This window comes from Cydia fagiglandana, chromosome 7 (assembly GCF_963556715.1).
Source record: "Cydia fagiglandana chromosome 7, ilCydFagi1.1, whole genome shotgun sequence".
NCBI classification, from domain to species: Eukaryota; Metazoa; Arthropoda; class Insecta; order Lepidoptera; family Tortricidae; genus Cydia; species Cydia fagiglandana.
Window position 1 is genome coordinate 4,859,730 of NC_085938.1, and position 13,951 is coordinate 4,873,680.

The window sequence follows — 13,951 nt, forward strand, 5'->3', positions numbered from 1 at the left end:
AGTCCCATTAGGGTCTCCCCAAATATATCGATGCGTATTCGACAAAAGCCGATAGGGAAAAGCTTTATGTCCGCGCAATAAGAGCGAAAAAGCCGTCGACGCGTTGGCAGGTGCCGGCCGATGCGAGCCGAGCCGAACGACGACTTTTTCGATATATTTGGGGAGACCCTTTCAGTATTACCTACATATTACTTACTGTAAGTAGGTACATCGCCAGCGAGCCTTGTCACTAGCATAGCATATCAACCACAACACAGTTTTGACGAGTCCGCGGTCCCTGTTAATCGTATATTTACACCTATAGGATAAGGTAGTCTTCGTAGTAGATAAGGTTAACATGAAATAAACGGCTTAGTTAAAGCCCGATGTTTAGGAGAGTTTCATTAATCAAGGAACCCTATTCTGCCCCGCTAAGCCAATTAGCGGTATCTCAAATAAAAATGTAATGCAAACTTATACCTTGCATTCATCATCTGTAAATTCAATTTTCAACGTCATTTGATTTTGAGATGCCGCTATTCGGCTTAGGAGGGCAGTATTTCACCCAGATAAAAGTCAGTACAGTATGGATATTATGGTTGCGCGCTTATCGTCTATCGTGCCGTGCTCCACTCTATCTCATACATATACTTGTTATGCCGGCTACATACGTAACGATAAATCGTTGCGATAAAACTGTGCAGTCGACTGTAAATCGACAACGATTTGTCATACACACGGTTCGATTTATCTGCACAGTCGGACTGCACAGTTTTATCGCAACGATTTATCGTCACGTATGTAGCCGGCATTAGAGAGTGACGAGGATCGTTGCTGCTGTTAGGGCTGAATCCCCGGAGCCTGGCTCCCGCGGGCCGGATTAGAACGCTACGCTTCGCGGGCCGAGGTTTGCAGAGCCCTGGCCGCGTAGCCAAGATGCCAATCGCTCACGCTCCGTAGCGATCGAAACGCAACTGTCACTGTCGCACTAATATGGAAGAGTGATAGAGAGACATAAAGCTTTTCGTTGTCGAAGCGATAGCGATTGCAACCTTGGCTAGGCCTACTGATCTATACGATCGCCGGACACTTTCTATTTCTACTGAGAGGGACAATAAAAGTGTATGTTGTTTCCTTGTCGCTTTAAGCAGCAAAACAACAGAAAGTGTCAACGACCGGATAGATCTATAATCTAATACCTTTAAACGAGCAATTCTTGTTTATTTATATATGTATATATCTAATCTGTTTTATGTCTGCATACTTTTCTTTTTTTTTTTACATGTACTATGTTGTGACGTTAAAATAAATGTATTTCTTTCTTTCTTTCTTTTTCTTTTTATATATATATATATATATATATATATATATATATATATATATATATATATATATATATATATATATATATATATATATATATATATCAAATATATATACTTATATGTTTCGGGGATCTCGGAAATGGCTCTAACGATTTCGATGAAATTTGCTATATTTCGGAGGCGATAAATCGATCGAGCTAGGTCTTAGCTCTGGGACAACACGCATTTTTATATATTTTCCGAGCAAATATCAATGAGGTCTGTACAGGCCCTAAATTGGCCCTTAAAGTGAACGCGGATTATCTAGTTGTGCATTAATAGGCTGAGCATTAATGTGAAACGCCAAACGTCAATGTCAAAAGTTTCAAATGGCCGATGTTTGGATTGAATCCGTTAGTATTTATTCCTCGAATTTCTGTTTCTAAGTTTGTGAAATCATTAATTATTATTCCGAAATGACGATGTCGAAAGTGAATAAAAAACAATTAAAAATAACGAAGCTGTTTCGTAAAGGAAATAAACGTGAGTATTTACTTCATGGGAATAGGATTCACGACGGTTTTCCAGCAGTGTAGCAACTTGAACTGCTTTAATACTATATCTCTAATATTAATTTGGATGCTGTAGGTCCCAGAATCCTTAAGGAAAACGATGAAAATAGTGAGTTACAGCAGGAGGTGGCGGAATTAGAAAGAAAGCTTCAAGAGAAACAAGATTACCTGTTCCAAATACAGAGGGCGAGCTACCGGCACCCTGTTGTAGTACCGATTAAAACTGAAGATAATGATGCTGCTAATACTAAAGTAAGTTCTATTTATCGTATATTTTGCAGTACTTGTTGGATTTCATCTGAGAAGTTGTAAATAAGAATATGACCTGTGACCGTGACCTAATCTTGGGCGGACACATATTACGCCCGGAGGAGGTAAAGTCTCTCGAAACCAAAAAGATCCTGCAGCTATTTGAAGTTGCAGGGTTGGATCGAGAGTTGTAGTAGGTGGCGATCACAATCAAGAATGGTCGCAGTGATACATAGGCTTTGGAGCCTTATATAGCCCCTGATAAAGAAGAAGAAGAAGAAGAAATAAGAATATAGGTATATGATGATTGTACTAAGCAATTCTTTATATGATAGTGTTCTATACTCTATATGTTTAGGTATTTAAATAAAAGTAAACAAAATCTACCCTCAAATGACTCCTTAAGCCAGTTGAGTTGAGGGTAGATGAAAACATTACACAAATTATTGAATAATTTTACGGTTTAGACTCACTTGTTTTTTGTCACTCGCGCGACATGTTTCGAAGAACCTAGTAACGGCTATCGTGAACGCTGCTCGCACTGTTAGTGCTTGAGAAAGGAGAACTAGGTTCTCCGAAACATGTCGCGCGAGTGACTAAAAACAAGTGAGTCTAAATCGTAAAATTATTCAATGTTAGTATGTCTCACAACAGCTTAAATTCGATCATTACACAATTAAATAATGTAGGGTACCTAGCTTAAACTCAGGTCATTCAGTGACTGATTGAGACGGTTTTGTAATCGTCGGTTAAAACCCTGATAACGGCATTTGTTTATGTGTTTATCACAAATATTTGATAAAATAGAAACATCCAAAAATCCTCCTGAGTTAAGGATGTTTCTATTTAATCAAATATTTTGTTTTCTGTGTATATTTTATTTGGCATAGGCCGAGAGGCAAACTGAGCATCAAGAGATATTATAATAAACAAGAACATGTCTAGTACTCACACAAAACAGTGAAGTTCAGAATAAAAAGGCTTATCATCATCATATTTTATTTATTTATTAAACAAAAATCCATACTGAAATATTGAGAAACTTACAAGCTCTTCTCTTTTTATAATACATTTAAATCTTTAACATTTTGCAGTCAATAATCATGAAAAACCGCATAGATGGATGGCAGAAGACCCTGGACCTGACAACAATGTTGACGGGCATGGCAGTGGAGTCCTATGGCCGGGACCACTGCAGTGTCATATTCCATATGCAGCTTGATAGGGAGGTGGATGTCAAACATGGAGTCACCATATCCAAAGTAGACGGTGAGTCTATTTTGAGCTCTTATTAGGGTTTCGTACCCAAAGGGTAAAAAGGGGACCCTATTACTAAGACTCCGCTGTCCGTCTGTCTGACTTAAAGCTGATATGCACAGGCAGCTTAAAGCTGATGTGTGCACATCAATGTCCACTTGTGTTTTGTAGTCTACGAAAGTGTTAATCGAGACATATTTTTGAATATATATCGGTACACACATCATACCAATATTTTTATTTTTACACTTGACCATACAAAGCCGAGCTTATACTCTGAGCATGCCAACTTTGCACTGACTTGGCTGTAACAATACATACATATCCCATAGAAGTGCCATACTGCCCTGCTAAGCCAAATGGCGCTATCTCAAAAGAAAATCCATTGCTAATTTATACTTTAGTTTCTATAACTGAGAATTCCATTTTCAAAATCATTTGTTTTTGAGATAGCGCTTTTCGGCTTAGCAGGGCAGCATAGTTGACGTAACATTTTTTTTTTATTAGTTTTTACTTTCATCTGCCATCGGCTTTCTTAGCCATAATCAGATTGTATGTCTATACATTTCTTTTTCAAGGTGGTGGTCCATTAACCACCATTGCTTTTATGTGAAGACAGAGGGTGGATTATTCTCTCTGGTCTAGTTCCAAGATCTGGCACCTTTTGAATCTTGTGATGTTATTGGTGTTGTTTAATAGGTCTCTGGCAAGTTCGTTCTCATGGTTTGTTAGCCTTTTATATTTCTTTAAGTAGCTATTTATTTCCTCTTTGATGGTTGGTAATGTAGGTAGCCATGTATTTCCTCTTTTTGGGCAAACCAGAGTGCACAAGATATCGTTCTGAGGACAGTAGCAGACGTAACATTTGGCAGAAAAATTGAGCATTTTAAATACAAACTCATCAAATTCATAAGTTTCATAACAATTCTTTTCAGGTGAACACAAGATCACAGGCTGCTCTCTGCCCCTCGGCTTCAACCTAAAGTCAATGTTAGACGGCTGCAACAACGAGGTTTCACTCAAGACCTTTGACGTCATCAGGAAAGCACTCACCGCCTACTATGCCAGACTTGAACAATACGAAGACCTCAAGGTAAACATAAAACCCTAAAGTTAAACCAAAAAAATATGGCCTTCAAGGTGAAGTAAACAGCATGATTTGCTAGCCACATAACTTGGATGGCTTGCAAGAAATAGTTTCTACATGATTTCTGAATTGTTAGCTAATAAGAAGGTTGACTGCCTACCTGGGATAAGGCACTCAAAATAATTATAATGAAATAGCCAACATGCGGTGTTGCCAGTAAGGTAGGTTTCCTGACTCTGTGCGACAATATGCATGTATGTTGTGTAGGTATATGATTTTTTTCTTTGACAGATAATGTTTTTTACGAAAAAAAACATGGGTTAGAGTTAGACCAAGAAAAGTAGCAGCGATTTGATAGCCCACGCTGTGCAAGTGTTATTATTTATTAGATATTTATTAAATTATGACATTTCATAGACGTATGCCGTTTAAAATAACATTTACACTGCGTGCGATTCAAACGTTTTGCCTATGTATTCAGGTAACTTTTCCATGGTATTATTTTTTAAGGTGTTTCTAAGCGTGGACGCGTCGCTGTTCAAACTGATGGATGGTACGCAGATGGAGATCACATTCGTCCTCAGAAACGAACTAGAGGAAGATAGCGAAGCCACAGAGAGCATAACGTTCATACTGCACTACACTATGTATGATATTCGTCCTAGGGACTACTCCTTCAAAGGTATGTATTTTGAATCATAAACGATTGCAATATATTGTCATTTTCGGGCCACTTGCACTATCCCACTGACCCGGGGTTAACCGGTTAAACCTGAAGTTCCCGTGGTTACAGTATAATTTGACACGGGGTTAATGGTTTAACTGGTTAACTCCGGGTTAGTGGGATGGTGCAAGTGGTGCTTAGGAGATGGATTTTTTGCGGCAAGACATACAGCCAGGTCCAGACGGGTGTAACGGCTTAAGACTCGTTATTTTCATACTAGAATTTTTATTCCGATAGGGCCATGCATGCCGGAGGGTCTGGCGAGTCACCTTGTGGCTTTAATCGCAAACTAAAACTATTGACACACAACGCGCGGCCTCGCGCATTGAATCGACTGCCATCTAGTGGCTTAAATTAGAACAACTAGGGTTTTATCAAAGATAATTTAGTATATAGGCGTATTGTCAAAGTAAATTTACTGCCATCTTTCGACACATATGTACATGATTAAAATTTTATAACGTCATTTGACTTTGATCCTTATTCTTGCACTGATACGAGTTAAAATTATTAAATATCTAAATATGACACCATCTACTCGAGTATAGGCCGAAGGTATCCCGCCATCTTTTCGAGTGTTGGCGGGATTTACTCTGACTATAAAATTAACTTTGACAATACGCCTTTACTAAGTTATCTTTGGTTTTATTATGACTTGTGGTAAGGGAAAGACTATGTTAGTTATTTTTTGTAAATCTTTGTATTTCAGGTTTATCAGATAAACCCCAAGAGACGCTGTGGGAGCAGTTCCTGTTGTTCAAGAAATACCCTCTGACAAAAGCCTTCAAACTGGCCTTCATCGACGGCGAGGGCTCCTACAAACTGGTCAGACATGTAAGTAACTATACTTCGTTTTTTTTAGCATTAGAAATTAGGTAAACAATCTTGATGTGTATTAATTGAAAAACACAAAATAAGTTACAGCAAATATGTAACAATTATGAATCTAATACGATCATTTATATTCTTCTGCTTTCATAAGTAATAGTTTTATATTTTTATAAAGCGTTTTTCAATTAAAAGACGTGTCAAGATCGCTTACCTTCTTGCAAGTTCTTTCTAATGCTAAAAAAAACGAACTATAGCCACCCGCCCCGGCTTCGCACGGGTTACACAAAACTTTAACCTTTTGAACGCCAAACGGCGCATCCATTTGCCGTGCCACTGACGCCAAGGGGGTAAAATTTCGTTTTGTGAATAAATAATGCCAACAAACCAAAAAACGATCGACGTCAAATGCCGTCTTTGACTTCGTTGTCACGATTTTGCGTTGACGTCAATTGACGTCTGTGGCGTTCAAAAGGTTAACAAATTACATACCTAAACCTTCCTCAAGAATCACTCTATTGAATGGTGAAAACCGCATGATAATCCGTTGAGTAGTTTTCGAGTTTATCGCGAACATACATACACACAGACAGACGCGGCGGGGGACTTTGTTTTATAAGGCGTAGTGATGTAACGCAATATCGCATGTCGCTCCGGTGTATGAGCGGGACATCGCTATACACGTATATAGCGATGTCCCCCTCGCACTCCGGACCGACCGAAAACTAAGTAAACAGTTTTATTTTTTAACTTACTGCTGAATGTCGTTTCAAAATGAGAGCGTATCTTAGAAACACTCATCAATAATAGGTACCAAATAGGTTTTAATACTGGTAGTACTGATACAGTTGTAGTGCATAATTATTTTCCACCGTATTTTCACAGAAATGTGTCAGTCTCAGTACAAAAAGTACCGAAGTTGAATGAAGTAGCACATGACAAATACGAACGTTTCCGAGAAAAGTCGATGGAAAACAATAATGCATTACATCTGTACCTATGCATACTATTATTGCGTCAACAATTGTAACTATTGTCTATTATTGCGTATGTCATTCTTATTATTGTATTACAATGCGTACAATACACGCGTCACGCTTCCAGAAATGTTCACATCTGTTCAAATTGCTTATGATTAATGAATCAACTTATTAATAAATCTATTTGAACCTGTTATGTGCCATCGTGGATATAGGTTTTTCTCCTAAAGAATTGTGTGCTTTACATTGAGTCAGAATATTGAAATACATACCTTGCCTGTTTGTAACAAGGTATATTTTTGTTTGCCTTTTGAATCCAGGTGACCTATTGTGTAATTATCAGTTTACTCTTTCTACTTTAAGGCGGCATTTCTTTCTAAATATACTCCAAATAATCCAGCTTTGATGATTTTGACGAAAAGTCACATTTCCCGAACGTGCAATCAAATTTGAACCTTAAATCGAAATGCTAAAGTTGAAATTCTATTGGAGCGAATGTGGTCGATAAATCGTACTATGCCTGGAAAAGGTATCAAGCACACAAACACTTTATATCGTACGCCGCATCGCGGTTGATTGTGACCATTCTACTACCCAAGTACATAACTGTAAAAAAATATATTTAGATTTAAACCATTTAGCAAAGATCAGAACCACGTATGAGGTAAATAAGTCTAAGGAAAACACGTGCCTCGGAAATCATGAAAAAGTCATTCTCGAGTATATGGCGCCACACCTTTGACCTATACTCAGCTAAATTTCGTAGATGACACCGTTTGATATTTAACAATGTTAACACATCAGTGAAAGAACATGGGTCACAGTCATATGGCGTACTAAAAAAATAAAAATAAAAAATAGTTTATCCATATAGGGTACATCGCCAATTATTAGCCAGTTTTCAATTACTGGCCACCTATACTAAAATGAATTCTGTGTATAGGTGAATAGAACTCATTTTTGTAAGAGGCGGCCAGTTATTGAACGAGTGGGTTGTGGATAAATTTCAGTTACTGGCCATTTTCCTTATACTGAAAATGAGTTTTATTTATCTGTAAATAGAATTCATTTTTGGAATAGGTGGCCAGTAATTGAAAACTGGCTAATAATTGGATTTTCGTACCTTATATACTAAAATGAACTTTGTTCACCTATAAATAGAAATCAAATTAAGTGGCCAGTAATTGGGGGGTGGCTAGTAATTGGCGATGTACCCTATAAGTATATTAATTTTTTGATAATTTTTTAATTTTCATTTTTAGTTTTAATCTAGCGTCGATAGATGGCAGTAAGTAAGTAAATACACTTTATTGCACCACAAAGAAAAAGACAAAAACAGATTTACAGTGTAAATAATGGTAGCAACAGGCGGTCTTAAATTAACTGACTAAATAAATAATGGTAGTAAATTTACTGACTAGGTACAAAATTGACTATGACCATAACCCTCGATACTATCTATTATCTTTACTTTCAGCTCGACAACCCGCTGAAGGAGTCCCGTCGCAAGCGTCACCGACCCAACGCCAACGCGAACAACGTCAACGACGATACCTTCCATGTCGAGGACTGTTCCGAGTCCAGTGGAGATGACGCTGATGATAACTGAAGTTAATCATAATGTTTATGTGTAAAATACCACCGATAATAAATTAGGATAATATATGAATTCAGTTTTATTCATAAAAACCTTTAAAAAAAACAACACAAACCAAAATTAAGGTCAACGTGGTAAAAACCGTCTATCAGGTAAGATTGTCGCTTCTAACTCTTGCATTTGTACAAAAAAAATACATGGCCCTGTATAAATAAATGTAAATGATAAGTATGTATTATAATACAAATGTGTTACAATAAATCAAGAATTGGCGTCAATATACTGTAGTAAAACCACGGCAATGACGATACTTTCCACGTCGATGACTGTTCCAAGTCCAGTGGAGATGACACTGATGATAACTGAATTGTGAATCGGTGAAGTTAAAATTATGTGTAAAATACCAGCGATAATATATGGATTCAGCTTTATTCATAAAAACCTTTAAAAAAAACAATATAGTCATCTTGGTAAAAACCGTCTATCAGGTAAGATCGTCTCTTTCATAGCTTCTAACTCTTGCGTTAGTACAAAAAAATTATATGCCGGTCTACTCCACATTGTCCTGTATAAATAAATGTAAATAAGTTTGTATTATAATACAAATTTGTGTAACAATAAATTAAAAATTGACGTCAATAGACTACATGCGCCATTGTTGAAAGGTAAGTAGTGTAACCAATATAACTGAGACCCCTGTTGGTAGGTGTAGTGTACTACTCTCAGGCACAACCACCAGATCACCTCATAAACGCTCTTTTTAATGCTTTTACTTGTTAAAAGCTCCACGAGTCATTTTTGCTCGCATAATGGCTTGACTCGGCTTCCAAGCATTTTCGTTTCAAGTGATTTGTTCTGAGTCCTCAAGAAACAAGAACTTTCCGTGACCAGACACTCGTATTTGTTTCTTTTTTTTCATATAGTTACCACGGTGGAGCGGCCACTGCAGCATAGGAGCGCTTGAAGTTCTAATGAAGATACACGCGCGTTGCCTACAGTTCGTTTTTTTTAGCATTAGAAATAAGGTAAACAATCTTGATGTGTCATTTAATTGAAAAACACATTTTAAAAATAAATTACGGCAAATATGTAACAATTATGAATCTAATGCCATCATTTATATTCTTCTGCTTTCATAAGTAATAGTTACTGATTTTTAAAAAGCGCTTTTCAATTAAAAGACATGTCAAGATCGCTCATCTTCTTTCAAGTTCTTTCTAATGCTAAAAAAACGAACTATATAAGATTACAAAGGATCATCTAAGTTCAGTCAATCTTATTTGAACTATTTACCTTCCGTCAGCCAGATTTATTGCCAAAAACCCAATATTTGCATAGGGACTTATTATTTCGGTATTTGCGCAACTAACATTATGAGGCCCTGAATTTTCTTTGTGCGACATAAACATGTATTCAGTAACCGGAGCAGGCTAAAGACAATGGCGGACTATTTGAACAGCTTTTTTCTAGTGTTTGTTCCATCAGGCGCTTATAAGAGTGGGGGGCTCACAACGGTTAGAGTCGTGTTAGTATACATGTAGCGACAATGAAGACAATAGTCCTGTGCGCTATAGTTGTTTTGGAGCTAGTCTGTGAGTATTTCCCTATTAATTATTTAATATAGTTCAATTATATTCGACTGGTTTTAATAAAAATATATAGTCAGTAGGTATTCGATCAGTTATGGAACTAAGCTTTTTGTCTTCAGAAGAAACCATATGCCTGCAAGTAATAGGACTACAGGTCTCGGCCAGAGTTATAAGCTCAATGTAACTTCTTATTTTCTTTCAGTCTACCTACATATTATACCACTACTTAATTTAGATTGTGATTGTGTAGACCGATAACATTTAGGTAGGTATGTAAAATATCGAATTACTGGCTTATTTCAAACTAGTGATATGAAATTACTCGATTTTCATATTATTTTAATGAAACAAGACTTAACGTGACGTCACAACAAAACATTAGGACAAACAAAAACAAGTGCGCGACTAAGTCTGGTTCATAAGTTAAGTCGCAATGGTAAATAAGTAACCCGAGTTTACCTATTACTTAATCTTAGGTTGTTTATGCAATTTTTTTCTAGCCTCTTTCCCATTCCCGGAGCCCGCGTACTATGACACGTACGAGCCCACAGAAATCCAAATACCAACTCTAGCACACTCTCCCGACCTGTACGAGCAACAACAACGTTACATCAAACAGCAGAATGATAACATCCGCAGGCAAAACTATGAGAACTTGTTGAGGAATCAGGTAAAAAAATGGTTTGGTAAAAGCTTTTATCGCTGGCTGTACTTTTCTTTCCACAGGCAACTAATAGTCATCGAGTCAATTCTAACACAAATACACACACCTGAAAAAAAAACGGCACAGGCACCTGCCGCGGTACCAGAGGACGCTGGTTCGATTCCAGCCTGGGGCACTGGAGGCCTTGGTCACTTTTTTAGGGTTCCGTACCTCAAAAGGAAAAAACGGAACCCTTATAGGATCACTCGTGCGTCTGTCCGTCTGTCACAGCCTATTTTCTCCGAAACTACTGGACCAATTAAGTTGAAATTTGGTACAGATATGTAAGTTTGTGACCCAAAGACGGACATGTAACGTAAACAAATGAATTTTAAACATGGGGGCCACTTTTGGGGGGTAAATGAGATTATTAAAAAATAAAGTTTTTCAAACTATATCGTGTTACATATCAAATGAAAGTGCTCATTGCGAGAATCTGAAATATATTTTTTAAAGGGAATTCTCTCGCGTTTCACTTATAAAAATACATTGTTATAAATTGAGTAATGTACGGAACCCTTGGAACGCGAGTGCGACTCGCACTTTACCGGTTTCTTATTCTTTGTATATGACATTTATTTCAGTTTACAATTCTAACAACCCGAAATACAATTAATTTGCGTTGTCTTATCACAGAGTTCCCGTGGCCACCTCCTGTCCCCATTATCAGAACAGCTCCATATCATCATAATATTGCATTGTCATCAGACTTACATATGTACGCAAAATTTCAGCTAAATTAACACACTACATTCATTAATTATGTTTACAATCAAAATTTGTTCTGCAAGTAGGCCTCGAGCGTTCAGCTTCAGCGCTTCAGAAGTTAATATCAAAGGCACTTTCACAGCAACATCTTCACATTTCTATTTGATAAAGTCAGTGTTCATATCTAGACTTGACTGAAAAAAAAACAAAGTTTTGGGGAGATTCGAACTGTGGGCCTTCGAAAATCATACCAACACCACAAGAATTTCTACGGCTGCAGAGCTTATTTCCACCTTCAGTAATGTAAATGCCTCAGAAGCGCGCCTAGCGACATCTACAAAAGTCTATGTCCAGATCCTGACGCGGCCGAGCTACAATATTCAACCTGTGTTGAACACCGTACGCGACCCGTATATCGACTCGATACCTCTGCAGCGGCCGCTTCAGCGCGCTCAGTATGAGGCGCCCTTAACACCGCAATACTATCCTGTTCAACGCCAGCAGCCTATTCGGTAGGTATTTTGATATTATATTTTACTTACACAGATTGCTTTTCCAACCGTATGTTGTATGACTCTGTGAAGTTAAATCGTCGTTACTGAACAGCTTTTAAAAATTTCAAGTGTCACCTCAGCAAGACGAAATGTATGAAAAAACATGCTGTTGTATGTCATTATAAGTATTTTTCTAACACTAAGAGTAGGGTGACAAGTGTCAACTCCATATAATTTATAAACTTAACCAAATTTCCTAAAATCGTGTTCAAATGATACCTTTAACAGGTATCATTTGAACACGATTTTAGGAAATTATCCTCTGTGTTTGAAAAATACTAAAATAGGTGAACGATTCAATATAATTTCACCCTTAAATCCGAGAACCTAGAATCGTAGCTTTAATTTTGAAACAAAATGCAATTTATTTATATTTTATAATTTCATGTTATTTATTAATGTCTCAATTAGGCAATACCAGCCAGTGCAAAGCCAGGACTTCCAAGTAGCAACAGAGGCCCATGCCGAAGCCGGGAACTCACAGGGCGCGAGCCAGCAGACACACAACCCGTATCATTATACGCGTAAGTTGTTTGGAACTTTGGATCAGCTAATAATTCTGATATCTAGTTAAAAAAACTGTAAGTAGGTACCTTTCGAGACATAAGTGTCGAACGGATACTCTCAAAAATAATTACAATATGATACACTACACCTCGAACTATATTGAAAATAAGTAAACTAAGTTTAAAACGAAATCAAGTGATTATCTACGCGGTCTTGACTCTGCTCTTCTATGTTAATTAGTAATTACTGTTTTTAGAATTCAACGCACAAAATCTGGCGTCCCACCCGCGAATCCAGCAAATCCTAGCTTCCACGCCGCTCAAGAAACGCTATTTAGTGCTCCACCCCAACGGAACCATCGAGCATATCGACAAGATTGAACACATCGTCGAACAGCACCCTAATTACATCTTATTGAACGCTGGAAGCGTTACACCACACAATGAGAGTAAAAATCCAGGTTCAGCGCAAAATCCGGTGGTCCCACAGGCCCCAGTTGCCCCCGTAGCACCTAATTCCCCAGTGACACCAGCGGTACCAAATGCTCCAGTAGCACCAGCGGTACCAAATGCCCCAGTAGCACCAGCGGTACCAAATGCCCCAGTGGCTCCAGCGACACCGAATGCCCCAGTAGCACCAACAGCACCAGTTATCCCAGCAGCCCCTGTATCACCAAATGCCCCAGTACCTCCGGTTCCAGTAGCCCCATCGCCTCCTCCGGCCCCTGTAGCACAAGCACCTAATGCACCAACGGCACCAATATCTTCAGCTGCACCTAATGCCCCAGTCGCCCCAGCTGCGGCTGCGCAAATAAACACTGTCCCTACGCCACCAGTAGCCCCAGCACCATTTAACCCAGCCCCGGCCCCAGTAAAGCCAGCCCCTGCACCAGTTAACTCACCAGTACCGGTTGGTCCAATTGCTGGACCTTCACCAAACTCCAAGCCCATATCTCCACGATATACCTCTATTCAAACTGGCATCGTGCCTGGCCCAAAACCAACGGTTCAACCACCAACCGGCCCAACTCCTGACCTTCCACCCGTCAGCGCCCAAACTGCTCAACCACCTGTCCTTTTAAATGACACTGCATCACCAAACGGACCGGCTAATCCACCTGTGATTCTAAACGGCACCATCCCAGGCCCTAAACCGACAGTCCCACCACCAACCGGCCCAACTACCGAGCTACCACCAGTTGCACCCACAGCACAACCACCAATATGGGAAACGACTACTGCAACTTTCATTTACCCTCCACCAACTACTCCTTTACCACCAGTAACTGAGACTATACCTCCAGTGACAACCCC

General features: G+C 38.6%; 3 protein-coding genes across 3 annotated transcripts in view; 2 read left to right on the forward strand and 1 right to left on the reverse strand.

Annotated features, from left to right (window-relative positions):
• Positions 1-1,688: 1,688 nt before the first annotated feature.
• On the forward strand, positions 1,689-8,589 carry LOC134666287 (uncharacterized). The gene is made up of 7 exons (XM_063523441.1): positions 1,689-1,826; positions 1,932-2,107; positions 3,199-3,373; positions 4,297-4,454; positions 4,959-5,130; positions 5,882-6,006; positions 8,458-8,589. The coding sequence occupies exons 1-7, from the start codon at positions 1,760-1,762 to the stop codon at positions 8,587-8,589; spliced, it is 1,005 nt and encodes a 334-aa protein (XP_063379511.1). The 5' UTR covers positions 1,689-1,759.
• A 1,434-nt stretch (positions 8,590-10,023) lies between these two features.
• LOC134666177 (uncharacterized) lies at positions 10,024-13,923 on the forward strand. Its single transcript, XM_063523330.1, has 6 exons — positions 10,024-10,169; positions 10,667-10,836; positions 11,932-12,089; positions 12,543-12,655; positions 12,895-13,682; positions 13,783-13,923. The coding sequence occupies exons 1-6, from the start codon at positions 10,124-10,126 to the stop codon at positions 13,921-13,923; spliced, it is 1,416 nt and encodes a 471-aa protein (XP_063379400.1). The 5' UTR covers positions 10,024-10,123.
• Positions 11,860-13,951, reverse strand: part of LOC134665770 (NAD(P)H-hydrate epimerase) — a 460,493-nt gene continuing 458,401 nt past the window's right edge. The window contains exon 5 of the mRNA XM_063522749.1: positions 11,860-11,870. The gene's annotated coding sequence lies outside the window, so the exon portion shown is untranslated. The remainder of the gene's footprint in view (positions 11,871-13,951) is intronic.